A 20,620-nucleotide genomic window follows, 5' to 3' on the forward strand; every position below is an offset into this window, starting at 1 on the left:
AACCACTATTTCTAATGGCCAGTGACCAAGACCGGCCCTTGCAATTATAAATGTTGAGGTGGCTTTATCAGATCACATCCCAGCAGCCCCCACAAACTACCCAAAATACAGTAGCTACCTGAAGTCCAGCTAAACTACTGTCTCAGCTACTGTCTCTGCTCACATACTCCAGGCCGGGGCTCCATCATAATTTAAGGAAAGCCACTGTGAGCTCTCTCTCACAAAGCTTCAAACAGTACTTCATATTTCACCATTAAAGCTGTCTCTGCCAAGGAAATATGAAGCAGGAATCAGATGGCAGCTGAGAATCTAGCAAAGAGGGAGTGGAAGAGTTATTCTGAAAACTGAATTTACTTTCACTTGTCAGATTAGGTAATACTGTTGGTGAAAGCTGTCATAATGTATTCAAACCAGCATGTTAGGCAGATTAGCAAATTCAAATCGGCCAAGATTTGATTCAAAGCAGTGCTATAACAATTAGAACTAATGCCTGCCCTGGCGATATCTTCCAAACAACATCCCTGAACAGGTAATTACACACCTCTAATGCAGGTGGGACTAGAAATTAGGCCTCCTGTTTCAGAAGTAGCGACACTATTAACGCACCACAAGTGCCCCAGTCAATACTGTCAACTCGTCCAAACGACTCCATGTCTTCAAACACAGAATAAATCTCGCTCAACTCATCAACTATGCTCTCTGGTCTCACAGAATCCCAGCCTGGCAATTTCTTAAATTTTAAATTTCTCAGCCTTTATTCCTCCATTCCATATGTCTGCAAACCTCTCCAGACCCTCAAAATCCTTTGAGACGTTTCTGTTCTTTCAGTGCTGACCTCTTAGAGAGCATCCTCGAATTTAAACACTCCATCTGCTGGGGCCCCAAAAATTCAACTTCCATGTAAAGCCATCCCTGGTCAAAAGGCCTACCGGCATTCATCATCATTGGCAGTCCATCACAGACAAAGGTGACTCTCTTCCACACTCAGGGTGAGTCCATAGGTGGCTGTACAGACCGATGGGCCTACTGCAGGGTCTGCTCCACTTGGGGCAGAAGGTGGTCACGAGGAAGGGGTGGGTGGGACATTAGTGTAACAGCACGCTCCTTTTGCTGTTTTCACCTGGTTTCTGCTTCTTCCCAACAGCAAGTCTCGAGGTGCTCGATGCCTTTGTCCTCCTTCACTCCGGACGATCTAGGGCCGGTGATTTCCAGGTATCTGTAGGCATTCATGTAGAGGTGAGATTTTTACAAAGATGTCCCGTGGACTGGACAAGAAAAATGGGAGGAACAGGGTGTTACATAAGAACGTAGGGGAAACAGGGAAGAAGGGACCAAAGAGAAGCTGCTGGGTTGAGGCAGCGAGGGGGATCCAGGAGATAAAGAAATCAACGAAAGGAAAATTAATCTGACTTCAACGAAAGCAAACAACTGGGCACCAAGATACAAGGTAAAAATATCTTTAATTTACTAGATCACAATTGTTTCCTGCATTTTGTTAGGAGGGAGATCGTTACACCGGGTAACAGCTCAGTGCGATTCAAGGATTGAATTTGCTCCTTCTCAACTCCCCCTCTCCCCACCCAACCAGGGCTGTATACCCCTCCTACAATAGCAACACTCAGCCTGGTCCCCACTGTCAACATTTGGAGCTATGGTGCCACTTACCATGTACTGGCCCTCAAAGTGAGTTGCCCTCCCCCAAATAATAAATCTGATCTGCTTCATTCCAGCCCCTTTGCAGTGCAAGAGAACACCTTCCACACACAAAATCAAAAATTTTCAAAAAACCAAAGAACTACAGATACTGGAAACCAGAAACAAAAACGGGAAATTGCTGGAAAAATTCTGGCAGAATCTGTGGAGATGCAGTTCTGAAGAAGGGTCACTGGGCTCGAAATGTTAACTTTGCTTTCTCTCCACAGACGCTGCCAGACCTGCTGAATTTTTCCCAGCAATTTTTGTTTTTGTTCCCTCTTTCTGATGTTTGGCATTGGCTTGACGATTTAGAGACATGGGCAGAGGGGAGGGGAACAGAAGGGGTGAACAGGGGACAGTTGTCTGGGGGAATAGGAGGACCCCCACCCTCCTCCTATTAGCTGGAGCCCTGAGTCTGGGAGGCCGGTATCTCTTGTGCTGGAAGATCAGTCTTCACTTTGCTGCTGTCTTCTTCCTCCTCCTCCACCTCTTCGTCTTGCGGGTACAGGTCTGGGTAGCGCTGCATGCATTCCTGCATCGTTCGGAACTGCTCCAGGCAATCAGAGCCTTTCACCTCTTCCTTGCTATAGTGGAAACAGGAGAAGGCCGATTTAAACTGCTCCCCACATGGACCACTTGCCATCCCTCCCAGGCAGGGACAGTTCCAATTGATGTCGCCATTTGGCAGGATCAGACCTGCAAACACATTTCAAGAAACACATTAAGAAATTGTAACAGAATGTTGCTCAGAGGAGATTTGCCAGAATGTTGTTGGTAATCAGAGGTGTGCCCAGCACAACATGATGGACTGAATGGCCTGGTTCAGTGTTTGTTCTCCTTTCACCCAGGAGGAGTCACATACAGTCATACAGCATAGGAAACAGACCCTTTGTTCAAACTCCCATCATAACCCCAAACGAAACTAGTCCCACTTGCCTGCATTTGGCCATTTCTTTCCAAACCTTTCTTATTCATGTACTTATCTAGATGTCTTTTAAATGTTGTAACTCTACCTTCAACCATCACCTCCTCTGGAAAGTTATTCCACACGCAAACCACAAAAATGTTGCCTTTTTAAACATGTCCTTTTTAAAACTTTCTCCTCTCGCCTTAAAAATATGGTCCCTAGTTTTGAACTCCAACACCCTTCAGAAAAGACTTTTGTTATTCATCTTCTCTATGACCCTCATGACTTTATAAACCCCCCAAAAGATCACCCCTCAACCTCCTACACTACGTAAAAAGTCCCAGCCTCTCCGTATAACTCAAAGCCTCCAGTCCAGGCAACATCCTGGTAAATCTTTTTTGAATCCTCGCCAATAATATCCTTCCTATAGGAGGGTGACCAGAACTGAATTGAAATGTTCCACATTGATGATTCCACTGGCCCTGGAGATCCAGCTGGGCCCAGGCTGATGCTCTGGAAACTTGGGTTTAAACCTACCAATGATAACTGGTGTAATTTGAATTCGATTGAAAAACATCTGGATTTGAAACCTAGTGTGAGGGATGTGACCGTGGAATTATCATAGGCTTTTTTGTTTTAAAATGACAACCAACTTGGTTCACCAATGTCCTTCAGGAAAGGAAATTTGCCGTCCTTACCTGGTCTGGCCTACATGTAACTTCAGACCCACAGCAACTTTGTCAAGGGTCTCAACTGCCCCGTGAAAAGGCCCTAGAGAGACAGACCCTCAGCTCCAGGGAAATTAGAGATGGACAAAAACTGCTGGGCTTGCCACTGATGCCTAAATCTCACGAATAAAAACAGAATTTAAAGTTCTGTCTGTTCTCTCAGGCTGATGTAAAATTCCAAAGTAGAGCAGGAGTTGGGGTTGTTGGAGCATTTATTTTTCTATTCTATTCATTTGTGGGATGTTGATGTCACTGGCTGGCCAGCATTTACTGCCACTTATCCTCTATTATCACACACATTGCTTGTGGGATCTATCTGTGCCCAAATCAGTTGCTGCTCTTCCCAGATTACAGCAATGACTATATTTCAAAATATTGGCTATGAGATGTTGTGAGGCTTTCTTTTCTCATTCATTTGCAGGATGTGGGCATCACTGGCTAGAGCAGATTTATTGCCCATCCCTAATTGCCCAGAGGGCAATTGAGAGTCAACCACATTGCTGTGGTTCTGGAGTCACATGTAGGCCAGACCAGGTAAGGATGGCAGTTTCCTTTCCTAAACGACATTAGTGAACCAGATGGGTTTTTCCAGACAATTGACAATGGATTCATGGTCATCATTAGATTTTTAATTCCAGGTATCTATTGAATTCATATTCCACCATTTGCAATGGCAGGATTCGAACTTGGGTCTCCAGAACATTACCTGGGTCTCTGGATTAACGGTCCAGCGATAATACCACTAGGCTGTCACCTCCCTAAATTTCAAACTACAAGGAATTTTACTGGAATAAAATGAGAGAGAGATGGTTTTTGGTGGCAGGAAGAATTAGCAAAAAAAAAAAAACAGGGTGGCAGATGAGTAGGAATGTTTTTACAACAGCGAGTTGTGATTTGGGATGCATTGCTAGAAGGGGTAACAGAAGCCGATTAAAAGGGTAATTTTGCAAAAGGGAACGAGAGAATTACTTGAAAATGTGTAGAAGATTGTGGAGGGGCGGGGGGGAGAAGAGAGAGAGAGAGAGTTGTGAGTAATTATTTATCTATTCCAAAGAGCCAGCACTACCATGATTTCCTGAATAATGCTCTCATCTATCATTAAAACAGCCTGAAAATATATTCACATGAAAGGAGAAGCTGATGAAGCCAGAAAGCTGTCAGCTTCTGTAAAGCAGCCAGGGAGAGTGAACAGGACCAAGGGCACAATTTGAAGATATTGAGAGTGTGTGAACCAAGGCGAGTGAGCGTGCAGTAGCAGTTCAGGGATACCAACACTGGCCCGAATCCTCCCTGGGGCAGGTGATGGGGACGCGGGGAATTTTGGAGGTGTATGGGGTAAATGGGGCAGTCAGTTTTCCATGCTCACTCACAAGTGCCACTCACCAAGATGAGACTCAGCTGCAATGGAATCTGCAGTTCATCAGCCTGCTGGCATTCCTGGTACATCAAAGTTGCTCTGCTACTTGATTACAGTATGGCAGGTTGTCATATCAATTCAGAAAGACAGAAAGGGTGAACAACAGACTAGGAAACTGGGGATGAAAGTAAAAGAGGGAGCGTGGAAGCATGTATGGAGAAGGGGGAGGGATAGAATCCAGTCAGAATAGAACATATGGGGAGAGTGTGGTGCAGGGTGGGGGGCAATGTCACTGGAATGGTCAACTACAGGCATAATCTCTGGGGACAATGGTTCAAATCCCATCATGCCCGAGGGGAATAAAAGAGCCTGAAAGCTAGTCTCCATAATGGTGATTGTGGAGCAAAAGGCCACTCAGCCCCTTCAGTATGTTCCACCATTCAATAAGATCGTAGCTGATCGCTTACTCCACATTCTCGCCGTTTCACTCCCTGGTCTACCAATAATTGATCTCCTCTGCCTTAAAAATATTCACATATTCTGCTTCCACTGCGTTTGAGGAAGACGGTTCCAAAGATTCATGACTGTCTGAGAGAAAAGCGTTCTCCTTTTCCCTGTCTTAAATGTGTGACCCCCACCCCCGACTTTTAAACAGTGAACGATAGTTCCCGATTCTCCCACAAAAGGAACCATTTTCTCCACATCCACTCTGTCAAGACCCCTCAGGATTCATTACATTTCAATCAGGTCAACTCTTATTGCTCAAAACTTTAGTGGGCAGAAGCTCAGCCTATCCCACCTTTCCTCAAAAGGCAATCTGCCTGTTCCATGTCTGGCCTACATGTGACTCCAGGCCTACAGCAATGTGGTTGACTCTTAACTGCCCACGGAAATGGCTGAGTAAGACACGCAGTTCAAGAGCATTTAGGGATGGGCAATAAATTCTCACTCAGCCAACAGCATCCACATCCTGTGACTGAATAAACAAGACAAGTGGCTCCCTTTGGCACAGTGATAGTGTCCTTACCCCTGGGCTGGGAGGCACAGGTTCAAGTCCCGCCTGCTCTAGAGATGCGTAATAATATATCTGAACAGCATGATTAGGGAAAGAAAATAGGTAAACAAGACAGGACTGGAAATAGTGGTGGGGGTGACAGAGAGAGAGAGAGAGAAAGCACAGTATAAAATGTTAGAGTTTCTGATATATTATGATTGGGTAAATTGGGGAGAAATTGAGAGCTGCATACTGTCTCAATGATTTACACACTCTTGGTGAAAAGATGCTTAGGGACACAGTGCTTAAGGTCAGATAAATCAAAAGTCAAACAGCACATTCCAAGAATGTGAACAATCTCCTGCATCATCTCCCTCCGTTCCCTCCTAATGACTGTCACTGTAAATTATACACAGCGAAGATGGCTCCTTCAGAGGGGATGATAATCACAGACATGCACAGAAGGTTAAACTGTTCTGTTCTGTTGCGTTGCTGCTGCAAGTGGCCTGCTCCCCATTTACAGAAGGGCAGAGAGAAACATGGAAATCAGGAAGAACATAGGGAGCTTTGAAATTTAGTGCAGGAATTGGCGCTGAGCAGATCAGAGTCCACCTGGGCAACTGGGTTTGGTAAAGAGCCCGTTATCTCAGAAAGGAGTTCAGTCTTCGAAGTGGGGAGCAGCACAGATTAACCAGAATGATACTGGGTCTAAATGACTTAAATTGAAAGGTTGGGTTGCATTCGAGGCTTGTATTTCCTTGAATACAGAACAAAGTGACAGTCTGGCAGAGGTGTTAAAATAACCAAGGGACTGACTGTCTAAATATAGGAACATTAATTCCTCTGTTGGGTGTTTGGGAGGGTGGGGGTGGGGGTGGGGGTGGGGGTGGTGTAGAAAGAAGCCAGAACCAGGGGACACCACCTTAAAATTAGAACCATTTCAGTGAAACTCAAAGCAAGCAAGGTGGTGATGGAAATCATTGCTGTTTGTGGGATCTTGCTGTGTGTAATTTGTTTGCCATGTTTCTTACAGTGATGACACAAAGACTTGGTGCACAGGAGCCTGCCATTCGGTCCATCATGTTAAAACATTATCCAGTCTAATCCTTGTAGGTACAGCACCTCAACAGCATATCTAAGTATTTTTCAATGTGATGAGGGTTCCTGCCTTATTGTCACTTCAGGAAGTCAGCTCCCCACATTTACTGCATGAAAAATATTACTCAATGCCCCACTTCTGGATCAATTTAGTTTTTAATCCACTGGTTATTGATCATACTGCTAAAGAAAGAAATTTGTCGGCTTCACTTTGCCTGGACCTCTCACCTTAATTAAATCTTCCCACAGTCTCCTTTGTTCCAAAGCAAACTCCTCTAACTTATCCAATCTTTCCTCATCGCTAAGATTTCCCATTCCCAGTAACATCCCTGGAAATCTCCTCTGGCTCCTCTCCACGGCAATCATATCCTTCCTGGAATGAGTTGCCCAGAAGGTCTAACTGGTATGTGAAACAGTTCAAGCATAACCTCGGTGCCTCAGATATGAAGGAAAACATCCTGCCTGTCGTCTTCACCACCTTATCGGCCTCCAGGTCCCCAGTTTCAAATCACACTATGGCCTCGCACCTCTTCTCTTCTACCCTGTCCCCACTGAAATCGGAGTACCTCTAATTCTGGCCACTTCAGCATCCTCCCTTCTTAACCACTCATGGTGCCTGTGCCTTCGCCGAAGGTGGTAGCCTAGTGATACTAACTCAAGACTATTAATCCAGAGACCCAGGTAGCTTTATTGGGGCCTGTGTTTGAATGCCTCGATGGCAGATGGTGTAATGCGAATTCAACAAAAAAATCTGGAATTAAGAGTCTTATGATGATCATGAATCCATTGTCGATTGTCAGGAAAAACCCATCTGGTTCACTAATGCCCTTTAGGGAAGAAAACTGCCATCCTTACCTGGTCTAGCCTACATGTGACTGCAGATCCATTGGGCAATTAGGAATGGGCAATAAATGCTGGCCCACATTCCGTGACTGAATAATTAAAAAAAAAAGGGGCTCTGGAATGATCTTCCTATAACTCTCTGCCTCTCTCTTCCTTTTTAAGACACTTCTTTGAATGGAGTGTTTGTTCATTTCCAGAGTAGATAATAAGATGCTTCCCCTAAAAAATGGTTCTGTGATCCATCCATACACACACGTGTAACCATGACGTCACATCCTTCATGTGAAAGTAAAAGAGCTGCTTTTTAGCAAAGCTTCATGCAACTTGGAGCACAAGAAGTTTACTTGAACAGCATTATACCAGATAATTTGTCTGAGGCTAATGGAAGATACTGAGCAAAGGTAGGAATGGCTTGACTTTGACAGGGATTGGGAGAAGATTGGTGAAGGATTGATAAAGACGTGGTTTCTGCAGCTACTGCCGCTTTGTACTTTCAAGGAAGGAAGCAGTTAGGTGATACGAGTGCAACCATTGAGCTGTGGAAGGAATATGAAGACATGGTTAATGTTTTCAGATAATTGTCGAATATCACAGCGATTCTGCGTGTGGGCAAAGTGTTCCACCTGTAAAAACCAAAACAACTCGGATGTTGTAAAACAGGAACAAAAACAGAGTTGCTGGAAAAGCTCAGCAGGTCTGGCAGCATCTGTGAAGGCAAAAACAAAGCTAAAACAGTTCCTCTTTGAGGAAGGGTCACCGGACCTGAAACGTTAACTCTGTTTTCTCCTTCACAGATTCTGCCAGACTTGCTGAGCTTTCTCAGCAACTTTGTTTTTGTTCCACCTGGTGCCTTCTTTAAAAGCTGCCTCAGTGAACAAGCTTTCAGTTGCCTGCCTGAATGATTCACACAGGCCAGCAACAACCTTTGTCTTTTAGGATTATAGAATCCCTACAGGGTGGAAACAGGCCATTCAGCGCAACAAGTCCACAGCGCCCCTCCGAACAGCATCCCACCCAGACCCATTCCCCCACATTTCCCTTGTCTAATCCACCTGACCTAAACATCCCTGGGCACTATGGGCAATTTAGCACGGCCAATCCCCCGAGCCTGCACATCTTTGGACTGTGGGAGGAAACCGGAGCACCCGGAGGAAACCCACGCAGACACGGGGAGAATGTGCAAACTCCACACAGACAGTCGCCTGAGGCCAGAATTGAACCACTTGATAACACTTCAGTGAAAAGCCTCTGAATGGTTCACCACATTAGAAGCACCACATAAATGTGAGCTGTTGTCGCATATTAGTGCTAGAGCTAGTGTTTACACAGCAGCTATCACAGCCTCAGGACTCCACACCCCCCTCACTGACCAATGTGCTTCATGGTGATGTAATTCTGAAGTGCAGTCACTATGAAAAGCCAGCAAGACCATGTTTCCACATTAGCTAACTGGCTAGCACTCTTGCCTCAGAGCCAGAAGGTTCTGAGTTCTAGCCACATGTCCCAGTGTAATACCGAGGGAGTGCTGTGCTATCAGAGGTGCTGCTCTTTGGAAAAGTCAAGATCCTGACAGTCCTTTCAAATGAATGTTCAAAGATCCAATGACAGTACTTTGGTGAAGACCAGTCAATGTCTGCATCAATTTTTATCCCTCAGTCAACACCACTAAAACAGATTATCTGATCATTATTACAATACACTTTGTGGGAGCTTGCTGTATGAAAATTAGCTGCCAGGTTTCCTTCATTACAAGTGACTATGCTGCGAAAGTACTTCAAGACATCCTGAGCCACGAAAGGTGTTAAAGAAATATAAGTATCTGTTTTTCTTTCAGGAAACAATTGCTGACTGGGAAGAGTAAAAACTGGCCTTTATTGCCACCTTGTGGCTGGCAATATTTCACTGTGCTTTCATTTAAAATAACATACAATTTATCTTTATCTATCTAACCAACGAGACTGCGAAAACAATGGGATTAACAACTTCTGATAAATATGAAACAAAAACTCTTTCTCTTTCCATTGATGCTGCAAGACATGCTGAGTATTTTCAGTATTTTCTGTTTTTATTTCTGATTCTCCTTAGTTGTCCTTGAGAAGGTCATGCTGAGCTGCTTTCTTGAACCACTGCAGCTTTTGCCAGAATTATTCTTTCAGGAATGTGGGCATCGCTGGCCTGGCCAGCATTTATTGCCCATTCATAATTGTCCAGGGAGCAGTTAAGAGTCAACCACATTGCTGTGCATTTGGAGTCACATACAGGCCAGCCCAATGTTACAAACCACTGGGGTAACGCACTGTAAATCGAGTTACACCAAACTTTTTTTAAAAAAGTTCAGCACAGTTCAGATCAAGGTTGATGGAAAGTACAGACCAGGTTCCTGTACTAACCAAGAATAATTGTTTATAAGTAATTAGATTATAGCTACAATCGGTATAAACCATTGGCATACAACACTATGAACTAAAACTCTCATCCCCTTATAAACTCCTCCTTACACACAAATATACACATGACACACAAATAGGGAAAGTAGGTAAAAACTGAACTACAGATGCTGTAAATCAGAAATAGCTGGAAAAGCTCAGCAGGTCCGGCAGCGTCTGTGGAGAGAAATCAGAGTTAACATTTCAGGTCAAGTGAGTTCTGAAGAAGGGTTACTCGACCCGAAACGTTAACTGTGACTTCTCTTCACAGATGCTGCCAGATCTGCTGAGCTTTTCCAGCAACATCTGTTTTTCTGGGGAAAAGAGCTTATTGGTGAAGGTACTGGAAAGTCAGTTAAATGTTCTTTGCTCCCCATTTCTGATGTCAAGATGATCCTACTTCAGCTAGTCAGGCCCTTATTGCTCTGGAAACTTCCACTGCTTTGTAAGAAGTACTGAGTGACAGATTCATTTGGGAAATGTCTGATTTATAATTCAAAACTCACAGCTGACAGTAACTGCTGCAAGAAAGGTAACTAGTTTTCTTCAAGCTTCAACTGAATTTTTTTTTTTTAAAACAGCAGATAATAGGTAGCTTCAGCTCTGCAGAACGACAGCACATGCCTCTGTGCCTTTCTCTCACTGTGTCTCTGTAACTTGTTTCCAGTTCCAACCTGCTCAGTTAGCTGAGAACTAATCAGTGCTACTTGTAAACAATTGCTCAGCTCCTGATCTCTGCACATTGCAGGAACCCACAGGTATTGAATTTCTTATTGTGAAATTACGCAGTCATTCCAGTAAATCCCTCTTATAAAAACAGCTCGTTTCTCATTGCAATTGTTTTTGAAAAATGCAAAAGATGCAAAAATAAAAAGACGCTGCCCTTACACCAGGTAAGTATGATGTTGAGGTGTCAGTGTTGGACTGAGGTGGACAAAGTCAGAAGTCACACAACACCAGGTTATTATCCAACAGATTTACTTGGAATCACAAGCTTTCGGAGCACTGCTACTACGTCAGGTCAGATTTGACCCTGACGAAGGAGCAGTGCACCGAAAGCTTGTGATTTCAAATACTCCTGAAATAACAAGATGTAGAGCTGGATGAACACAGCAGGCCAAGCAGCATCAGAGGAGCAGGAAAGCTGACATTTTTGGGTCTGGACCCTTCATCAGAAATGGGGGAGGGGAAGGGGATTCTGAAATAAATAGGGAGAGAAGGGGAGGCGGATAGAAGATGGATAAAGGAGAAGATAGGTGGAGAGGAGACAGACAGGTCAAAGAGGCGGGGATGTAGCCAGTAAAGGTGAGTGTAGGTGGGGAGTTAGGGAGGGGATAGGTCAGTCCAGGGAGGACGGACAGGTCAAGGGGGCGGGATGAGGTTAGTAGGTAGGAGATGGGGGTGTGGCTTGAGGTGGGAAGAGGAAGGACAGGATAGGGAGGTGGGGACAAGCTGGGCTGGTTTTGGGATGCGGTTGGGGGAGGGGAGATTTTGAAGCTTGTGAAGTCCATGTTGATACTGGTTCCACCTCCACCTCTTTGACCTGTCTGTCTCCTCTCCACCTATCTTCCCCTTTATCCATCTTCTATCCGCCTCCCCCACTCTCCCTATTTATTTCAGAACCCCCTACCCCTCCCCCATTTCTGGAAGAGGGTCTAGGCCCGAAACATCAGCCTTCCTGCTCGGCCTGCTGTGTTCATCCAGCTCTACACCTTGTTATCTCAGATTCTCCAGCATCTGCAGTTCCTACTACCCCTTTCAAATACACCTGTTGGATTATAACTTGGTGCCGTGAGACTTCTGACAGGTACACGTGTTCAGATTTTCTTCCTTAAAGGACAACATTGTGAAATCAATCGACAGTGGTTACATGGTCACCATTAGGCTAGATTCTTTTATTTCAGATTTTCATTGAACTCAAATTCACAATCAATCACAGTGGGATTCAAACCAGTGTCTCTAGGACATTAGCCTGGGGTTCTGGATTAGTGTCCCAGTGACATTACCACTACACCACCAGCTCCCATTGCAGTCCTGCAAAATCCAGCTGTATATGCTGGTGGCTAATCAAACAATAACTGGAGGAGGGAGCTCCACAAATACCCCCATCCTCAATGATATGGGAGCTCAGCACATCAGTGTAAAAAATAAGGCTAAAACATATGCAATAAAGTTCAGCCAGAAGTGCCGTGTGCATGATCCATCTCAGCCTCCTCCAGTAGTCCCCCAGAATCCAGTCAATATGATTCATTCCACATAATTTCAAGAACTAGTTGAAAGCACTGGATACTATAAAGGCTATGGACTCTGGCAATGCTATTGAATGCTTGTCCTTCAGATCCTGACATGGCCCAAGCCAAGCTGTTCCCGTACAGTTAAAACATTAACGTCTCCCCAACAACATGGAAAATTGCCCAGGTATGTCCTGTGCACAAAAAGGTCAAATTCAACCCAGCCAATTACCACCCCCACCCCTACTCTTGATCATCAGGAAAATGTTGAAATGAGTCATCAACAATGTTATCAAGCAACACCTGTTCAGCACTAACCTGCTCACTGATGCTCAGTTTGGGTTCCGTTACTTGGTTCCTCACCACATTACAGCTTTGCTCCGATCACGGACAAAAGATCTGGATTCTGGAGGTGAGGTGAGAGTGACAGCCCTGATGTCAAGGCTGTATTTGATCGAGTGTGGTATCAAGGAGCCCTAGCAAAATTGGAATCAATTGGTATCAAGGCGAAAACTCTCTGGTGGTTGGAGTCATACCTGGCACACAGGAAGAAGGTTGTGCTTGTTGCAGGTCAGTCATCTCAGCTCCAGGACATCTCTGCAGGAGTTCCTCAGGGTAGTGTCATAGGCCCAACCATCTTCAGCTGCTTCATCAATGACCTTCCATCCATCATAAGGTCAAAAGTGAGGATGTTCGTCAATGATTGCACAATGTTCAGCACCATTCCCAACTCCTCAGATATGGAAGCAATCCATATTCAAATGCAACAAGACCTGGACAATATCAAGGCTTGTGCTAAAAAAGTGGCAAGTAACATTCATGCCACACAAATACCAGGCAATGACCATTTTGAAAAAGAGAGCTACCAATCAGAGCCTCTTGACATTCCATAGCATTACTGAATTCCCACTTTCATCAGCATTGTGGGCCTCCTTACACCAAATGGACTGCAGCAACGTGAGAAGGTAGCTCACTGCCATCTTCTCAAGGGCAATTACAAATGAGCAATAAATGCTGGCCCAGTCAGAACTGCAAAAGTAATTACATCCTGTGGATTACTTAAAAGAAGATACAGCACTGGATTAGATACAGAGTAAAAGCACCCTCTACACTGTCCCCCCAGGACAGGGACTGCATGGGGTACAGAGACAGACATGGAAGTGTATGTACACAGTCTAACAGGAAATATTGGAAAGGTGATTAAAAAGCAGATGCAACCCTTGACTTGATGCTTGAAGCAGAGAACTGCAGCAGCAATTTTGCAGTATGCATTTATAAATCACTGCTTGGGGCTCAGGCTGAAGCATTGTGTCTTATTCGGGGCACCACAGTTTAGGACAGATTTCAAGGCCCTTGATGGGGTGCAGAGGGAAACTCACCAGAATTATATCAGGGACTTGAATGTGGAGGAACTGGAGAAGATGGGACTGCTGTCCTTTACAGCAGAGAAGGTAAAGGGAAGTTTGATAGGAGTGTTCATAATCAATGAGAATTCTGATAGAATACAGGAGGCATCACTGTACCCAATGGCAAAGGAACATGGAATTATGGATTGACAAAACAACCAGTGACAAGACAAGGAGAGTGGTTTTATTTTATTTTTTCTGCACTAATATTTGATGCCCTGAAAGGGCAGTGGAAGCAGATTCAACAATAACTTACAAAAGGGGATTGGATAAATACTTGAAAGACGTAACTTTCATGAGTGGGTCCAATTGGATAGCTGTTTCAAACAGCCAGCACAGGTAAATAGATTAAATGGCCTCTTTCTGAGCTGCAAAAGTCTGTGGAAGTGACAGCCAGGATGAGCTGATAAACTGTGTTTCCCTGGGTTTTTTGGATGGACTCTGTAGATAATACCCTTGCTCTTATCAACAGTGATCCATGGCATATTTTACATTTGCCCACAGGGGAGTGGACTGGTTTCATTAGGGTCACGTCCGATGCCCAAACATCTTCAGCTGATTAACAATGCCAGGGCTGGGGATGTTTGCTGATGATTGCACAACGTTCAGCTCCATTCACAACTCCACTCCCAATAAGGCTGGTCGTACCAGCCAATAACACGAAGGAGTGGTGTCCAGCCTCAGCCCAGTCCATCGTACAAACCAGTCACTGCATGTGCTTGTCAGCTGGTTGGCTGTCTACACACAAGGCCAAACTGCTTCCTTCACGTACAATAGCATCAATAACACCTGTTACTGATGTAGCTCGCTCTGATTCACCTCAGGGGGATTCATAGGAATGTAAATCAGACACAATTTAACACTGAGCTACACATGAGGTTGGCAGGACAGGTGACCAAGATCTCCATAAAAGGAGGGAGATTTTAAACATTGCCTTCACGGAATCATAGATTACAATGAAGGAGGCCATTTGGCCCATCATGTCTATACCTGGTCTCTGAATGAGCTGAATTGTTACTTAGAGCAGGAGAATGGCACTTTCTCCATAAACCTGCACCTTGGCCCTATTTAAATAAACAACCATTGCCCTACTGAATACCGCAATTGAATCTGTCTCCACCAAACTTCCAGACTTGAACTAAGTGAACAACATTTTCTTAAATAAAATTGAAAGCAAAACACGGATGCTGGAAATCTGAAATAAAAACAGAAATTGCTGGAGAAACTCAGCAGTTCTGGCAGCATCTGGTTAGTTAAAGTTTTGACTCCGATATGACTCTTCCTCAGAACTTTTCACACGTTGCATTTGCTTCTTTAGCAAATCACTTGAAATCTGTGCCTTCGCGTTTTTGATCATTTTATGAGCAGGAACAATTTCCCCCTATCTATTCTGTACAGTCTCTCAGGATTTTGAAAACCTCTACCTAATCTTGTCTTAGCCTTCTCTTCGCTGAAGAAAAACGTCCCAACCTCTTTGATCTACCTCCGCAGCTCAAGTTTCTCCTCAATTATAACAATGATGTCAAAGAGATAGGGAGTTTTAGGGAAAGAATTCCAGAGCTTAGGACCTTGGCAACTGAAAGCATGGCTACCACAGGTAGATCAGAGGGATCTTTGTTTGGTGACAGAGCTTAGTCATTGACCATTGCTGGAGCTTACAGATATCCATCATGAACAAACATCCACTCAATGCAAACACTCACCGTGCTCTTCATAAGGGTCATTGGGATCATCCTCAATTAACTCAGCACTGCTGGGAGCTTCGTGATCCTCCTTGGTGACAAAAATGACCTTGTCTTTGCCTGAAAGTCAAAGGAGAATCCATCAGACTTGGACAGAAACTGAAAAGAACGAACTTGCATTTCTATAGCACCTAGGACTCATCCTCAGGACAACTCAACTTGTTGTGCATCCATTCACAAAGTGTTACTGCTGTTGAAATGTTAAATAAACTTTCAAATTTCAACCTGATCTTCTCTGCTCCAGAAGAAACGTTCCCAGCATCTGCAGCGTCTCCTCATGAACGTGATCTTCCATCCTTGATAGCATCATCATTAATTTTTTAAAAAATATATGCTGCACTGCTTTATGGGGGAATTGGTGGCAAATGGGAACGTCATTGGATTATTAACCCAGAGGCTCAGGTTAACACCCTGGAACGTAAATTCAATTCATAAATCTGGAACTCAACTCATGGAATTGATGATCAGGGACAGCAGTAAAAGCCTGTCTCATTTACTAATGGAAGGGAATCTGCCATCCTTAACATGTGGGACAGGTTTCTGTAACTCCAAACCCACAGCAATGTGGTTACAGAGTCAGGCAGCCCAGAAACAGAGCCTTTGGTCCACTCGTCCATGCCAGCCAAATTTTCCAAAGCAAAATAGTTCCACTTGCCTGTGTTTGACCCATATCACTCTAAATGTTTCTTATTCATGTACCTATCCAAATGTCTTTTAAATGTTGTACTTATTCCTGCATCTACCACCACCTCTGGCACTTCATTCCTTATACGGACCACCCTCTGCGTGAAAAAGTTGCCTCTCAGGTCCCCTTTAAATTTTTCTCCTCTCACCCTAAAAGTATGTCCCCTAGTTTTGAACTCCCCCACCCTACGGAAACGATCTTTGCTATTCAGTTTATATATACCCCTCACAATTTCATAAACCTCTATAAATTCACCCCTTAACCTCCTATGCTCCAGCAAAAAAAAAATTCCCAGCCTATCCAACCTCTCTTCATAATTCAAACCCTCCAGCCCCAGCAACATCCAGATAAACCTTTTCTGAACCCTCTGCAATTTAATAATATCCTTCCCGTAGGCAGCACGACCAGAACTGGGTACAGAACTCCAAAAGTGGCCTCACCAACATCCTGTACAACCTCACCATACATCCCAACTCCAACATTCAAGATTCTGAGCAATGAAGGCAAGCATGCTAAACACCTTCTCCACCACCCTGTCTACCTGTGATGCCACTTTCAAAGACTACTGCTCACAATTAGGGATGGACAATTAATGTGAATGGGAAACCAGCAAATGGAGGAAAAAACACCTCTATAGATTCAATTTCCTTTCTCCCTCCTGTTTAACTCTGTTGTCCAAGAGTGTTTCAACCTTTACCTTTCCTCCTAACTTTGCACTGGAAGTATGTTATGAAAATGTCAAAGTTCAAGACATTTCACCTCCAGCTTTTATTTAATGACCAGCACTCTCTCACCCAAGTCAGGACATTTTGATTTTTGCCTCGTTGTAAACACCCGAACACATAATCGAGGCTGACACTCCCAGAGGTGCGCTGCACTGTTAGAGGGACAGTCGCCACATTACCAAAAGGATGTGGATGCTTTGGAGAGGGTGCAGAGGAGGTTCACCAGGATGTTGCCCGGTATGGAGGGTGCTAGCTATGAAGAGAGGTTGAGTAGATTAGGATTATTTACATTAGAAAGACGGAGATTGAGAGAGGACCTGATTGAGGTCTACAAAATCATGAGCGGTATAGACAGGGTGGATAGCAAGAAGCTTTTTCCCCAGAGTGGGGGACTCAATTACTACGAGTCACGATTTCAAGGTGAGAGGGGAAACATTTAAGGGAGATATGCGTGGGAAGTTCTTTACGCAGAGGGTGGTGGGTGCCTGGAACACGTTTCCAGCGGAGGTGGTAGAGGCGGGCACGATAGCGTCATTTAAGATGTATCTAGACAGATACATGAATGGGCAGGGAGCAGAGGGATACAGATCCTTGGAAAATTGGTGACAGGTTTAGATAGAGGATCTAGATCGGCGCAGGCTTGGATGGCCGAAGGGCCTGGTCCTGTGCTGTAACTTTCTTTGTTCTTTGTTCTTGGACCACCTTCCAGATAAGACGTTACACAGAGACCCTCTCAGGCAGGCTTAAAACATCCCATGCCTCTATTGTGAGCAAGGATCAGAAATTCTAACCAGTGCACTGGTTAAAGTTTATCTCTCAACTAACGTCACCGAACCAGATCATTTGGTCAAGGCCACACTGCAGTTTATGGGAGCTTGCTGTGTGTAAATTGGCTGCTATATTTCCTGCTTAAAACAGGGACTCCACTTTGAAAGTGGCCGAGAACAATCTTGCAGTGATCTGACCCAGGTAAATTCACGATAGAAAAGCAAGTCTTAATATCTCAAAGGCATCTAATGCCAGTTTCACCTATGAATTTAGTTCTTGTCCTTGAACTAATCTTTCAAGGTCATTTTAGGAAAGAGAACCTGGTAGCCTCACTTGTGTGACTCCAGTGCCATGTCAACACTGTTACCTTGTAACTTTGACACTCTAAACTGTCCTAAGAGTCTTGCACTGTAGATCCTTTTCCTTCCAAATCAGATAATTGTTCATAAACTTTTATTATAGTCATAGGATCCCATAGCACAGGTGATTATTCAGCCCATTTTGAGATGGGTCAACTCTTTGAAAAAGCTTTCTAATTTAGCCTCCCACCCCCCACATCCCTCGCCCTTTCCTTGTAGCCCCAAAAATTAACCCCTTGAATCTTGATGAAAAGTACCATGTGGCCAAAGCTTTTTGCTGTTTACTCACCAGGACAAATGCAAGAATGCCAAATTTAAAGGATGCTGATTATTTGGCAAATTGTGTCAGAATAACTGAAGTGCTGCCATGGAGCAGGCAACATTAAACTATTGATGGGGATGCTGCTTGGCCTGCTGTGTTCATCCAGCCCTGCACCTTGTTGTCTCGGATTCTCCAGCATCTGCAGTTCCTACTATCTCTGATTCAAAATTAAACTATTGATTCCCGGCTAATTTTAAAAATTCCATTTCACATGAAGGAGCAGTGCTCCGAAAAGGCGAGATTTCAAATAAACCTGTTAGACTATAACCTGGTGTCGTGTGACTTCTGACTTAGTTCAAAAAAAAAGTCACAGGATTTGAAGGTATTCCTTTATGTTGCATGGAAACCGCCCTTGCCTGATGTAGCAGGTGAATAATACCAATATAACCAGCTTGACTGATCATTTCAGATGTGACACTTTGTTATTAGCGCACTAAGGATTGTTCAGCAAGTGCTGCCCAGATGCAGAATCACTTCCAATGGACAGTATTTTGTTTTGGTTTTTGCAAGCGCAGGCTGCTTGAATAGAGTTTTTATTTTGTCTGCTACAAACAACCAAAATTAAACAACACATTCCTTTCATCAGACAATCACTGGGATGTAAAATCTACATATCTGGCATTGTACTAGCATTGAAATTCAGAAATGATGTTACTCAAATCTGTAATAGTCTAAATGTCTCCATGGATGAATGGTAGCAACCTGTTTGTAGAAATTACTACGTGCATTGACACTGCACAGTAGCAGCGTGAAAAAGCTTGCTTTGCTTGTTGTTCAAACTTAAATACTTGCTTTTTGGGGCAATTTCAGGCAAAGCAGGTACCTTTCAGATCAAAGTGGCAGCCTTGCAAGTTTGCATGATACACAAAGAATAATGATCTGATCAGGACAGTTCGGATGTGCTTTACCTCTGCATCAAGCTTGTGAGTTGAGGTTGTTGACTTGCTTGCCGAGTTGGCTGGTTCTCGTTCAGACTTTTTGTCATCATGCTAGGTGATATCATCAGTGGAGTGATGATCGCTTCATCGCTGGCCTCACTGATGATGTTACCTAACATGCTGACGAAACACCTGAACGAGAACCAGCCATCTCAGCGAGCAAGTCAACAACCTCACCCACAACCTGTGCCACAGATCTTTTCCAAGACTTTAAAGCTTATGAGGTGTCTGGAGCCATATTTACAATATTGCTGAAAAAGGTAATGTTGCAATACATCGATTTTTCACAATCTCAATGTACAATATCACTGGTGAAGGACACATTAGCAGATTTCTCAATTACCACACGGAGAACAAAAAAAAAATGCATGTTAGCCTCTTCCATCTCCAAAACGAATTTAACTGCAGGAAGGAGGCACAGATTTGAAGGGAAATCCTTATATGCGGGTGCAGATTCAAAGATCACAAACGTGTCACTTACATAGGGAAAGTATGTACAGGGTAGGAGGCAAGTGGTCATTCTATCAAAACACAGTCTTATGCCTTATTCTAACATACGAACAAGGAATAAAAGCAGACCACTCAGCTCTTTGAGCCTGCTCTGCCATTCAAAAAGATCATGACTATCTGATTTTAAATCAGGTCATTGAGTATATTTAAGATGGAGATAGATAGGCTCTTGATTGTCAAGGGGATCAAGTGTTATGGGGAGAAAGCAGGAAAATGGGGTTGAGAAACTTATCAGAGATAACAAGGTGTAGAGCTGGATGAACACAGCAGGCCAAGCAGCAACAGAGGAGCAGGAAAGCTGACGTTTCGGGCCTATCTTTGAGAAACTTATCAGTCATAGAACGTAGAACATTGCAGCGCAGTACGGGCCCTTTGGCCCTCGATGTTGCACTGACCTATGAAACCAATCTGAAGCCCAGCTAACCTACACTATTCCGTTATCATCCATATGTTTATCCAATGACCATTTAAATGCCCTTAAAGTTGGCGAGTCTACCACTTTTGCAGGCAGGGCATTCCACGCCCTTACTACTTTGAGTAAAGAACCTACCTCTGACATCTGTCCTATATCTATCACCCCTCAGTTTAAAGCTACGCCCCTCGTGCTAGCCATCACCATCCGAGGAAAAAGGCTCTCACTGTCCACCCTATCTATTCCTCTGATCATCTTGTATGTCTCTATTAAGTCACCTCTTAACCTTCTTCTCTCTAACAAAAACAGCCTCAAGTCCCTCAGCCTTTCCTCCATACCAAGCAACATCCTGGTAAATCTCCTCTGCACCCTTTCCAATGCTTCCACATCCTTCCTATAATGCGGCGACCAGAACTGTACGCAATACTCCAAGTGCGGCCGCACCAGAGTTTTGTACAGCTGCAACATGACCTC

General features: G+C 44.1%; 1 protein-coding gene across 1 annotated transcript in view; it reads right to left on the bottom strand.

Annotated features, from left to right (window-relative positions):
* Window positions 1-1,441: 1,441 nt before the first annotated feature.
* The window catches only part of chchd4a (coiled-coil-helix-coiled-coil-helix domain containing 4a), a 19,902-nt gene continuing 723 nt past the window's right edge, over window positions 1,442-20,620 (bottom strand). Inside the window, exons 2-3 of the mRNA XM_048606493.1 lie at window positions 15,389-15,487; window positions 1,442-2,391 (exon numbers count right to left, since the gene is read on the bottom strand). Of these exons, the coding sequence (XP_048462450.1) occupies window positions 2,093-2,391; window positions 15,389-15,487 (398 nt within the window). The 3' untranslated portion in view covers window positions 1,442-2,092. The remainder of the gene's footprint in view (window positions 2,392-15,388; window positions 15,488-20,620) is intronic.

Source organism: Rhincodon typus, chromosome 16 (genome assembly GCF_021869965.1).
Source record: "Rhincodon typus isolate 14 chromosome 16, sRhiTyp1.1, whole genome shotgun sequence".
NCBI classification, from domain to species: Eukaryota; Metazoa; Chordata; class Chondrichthyes; order Orectolobiformes; family Rhincodontidae; genus Rhincodon; species Rhincodon typus.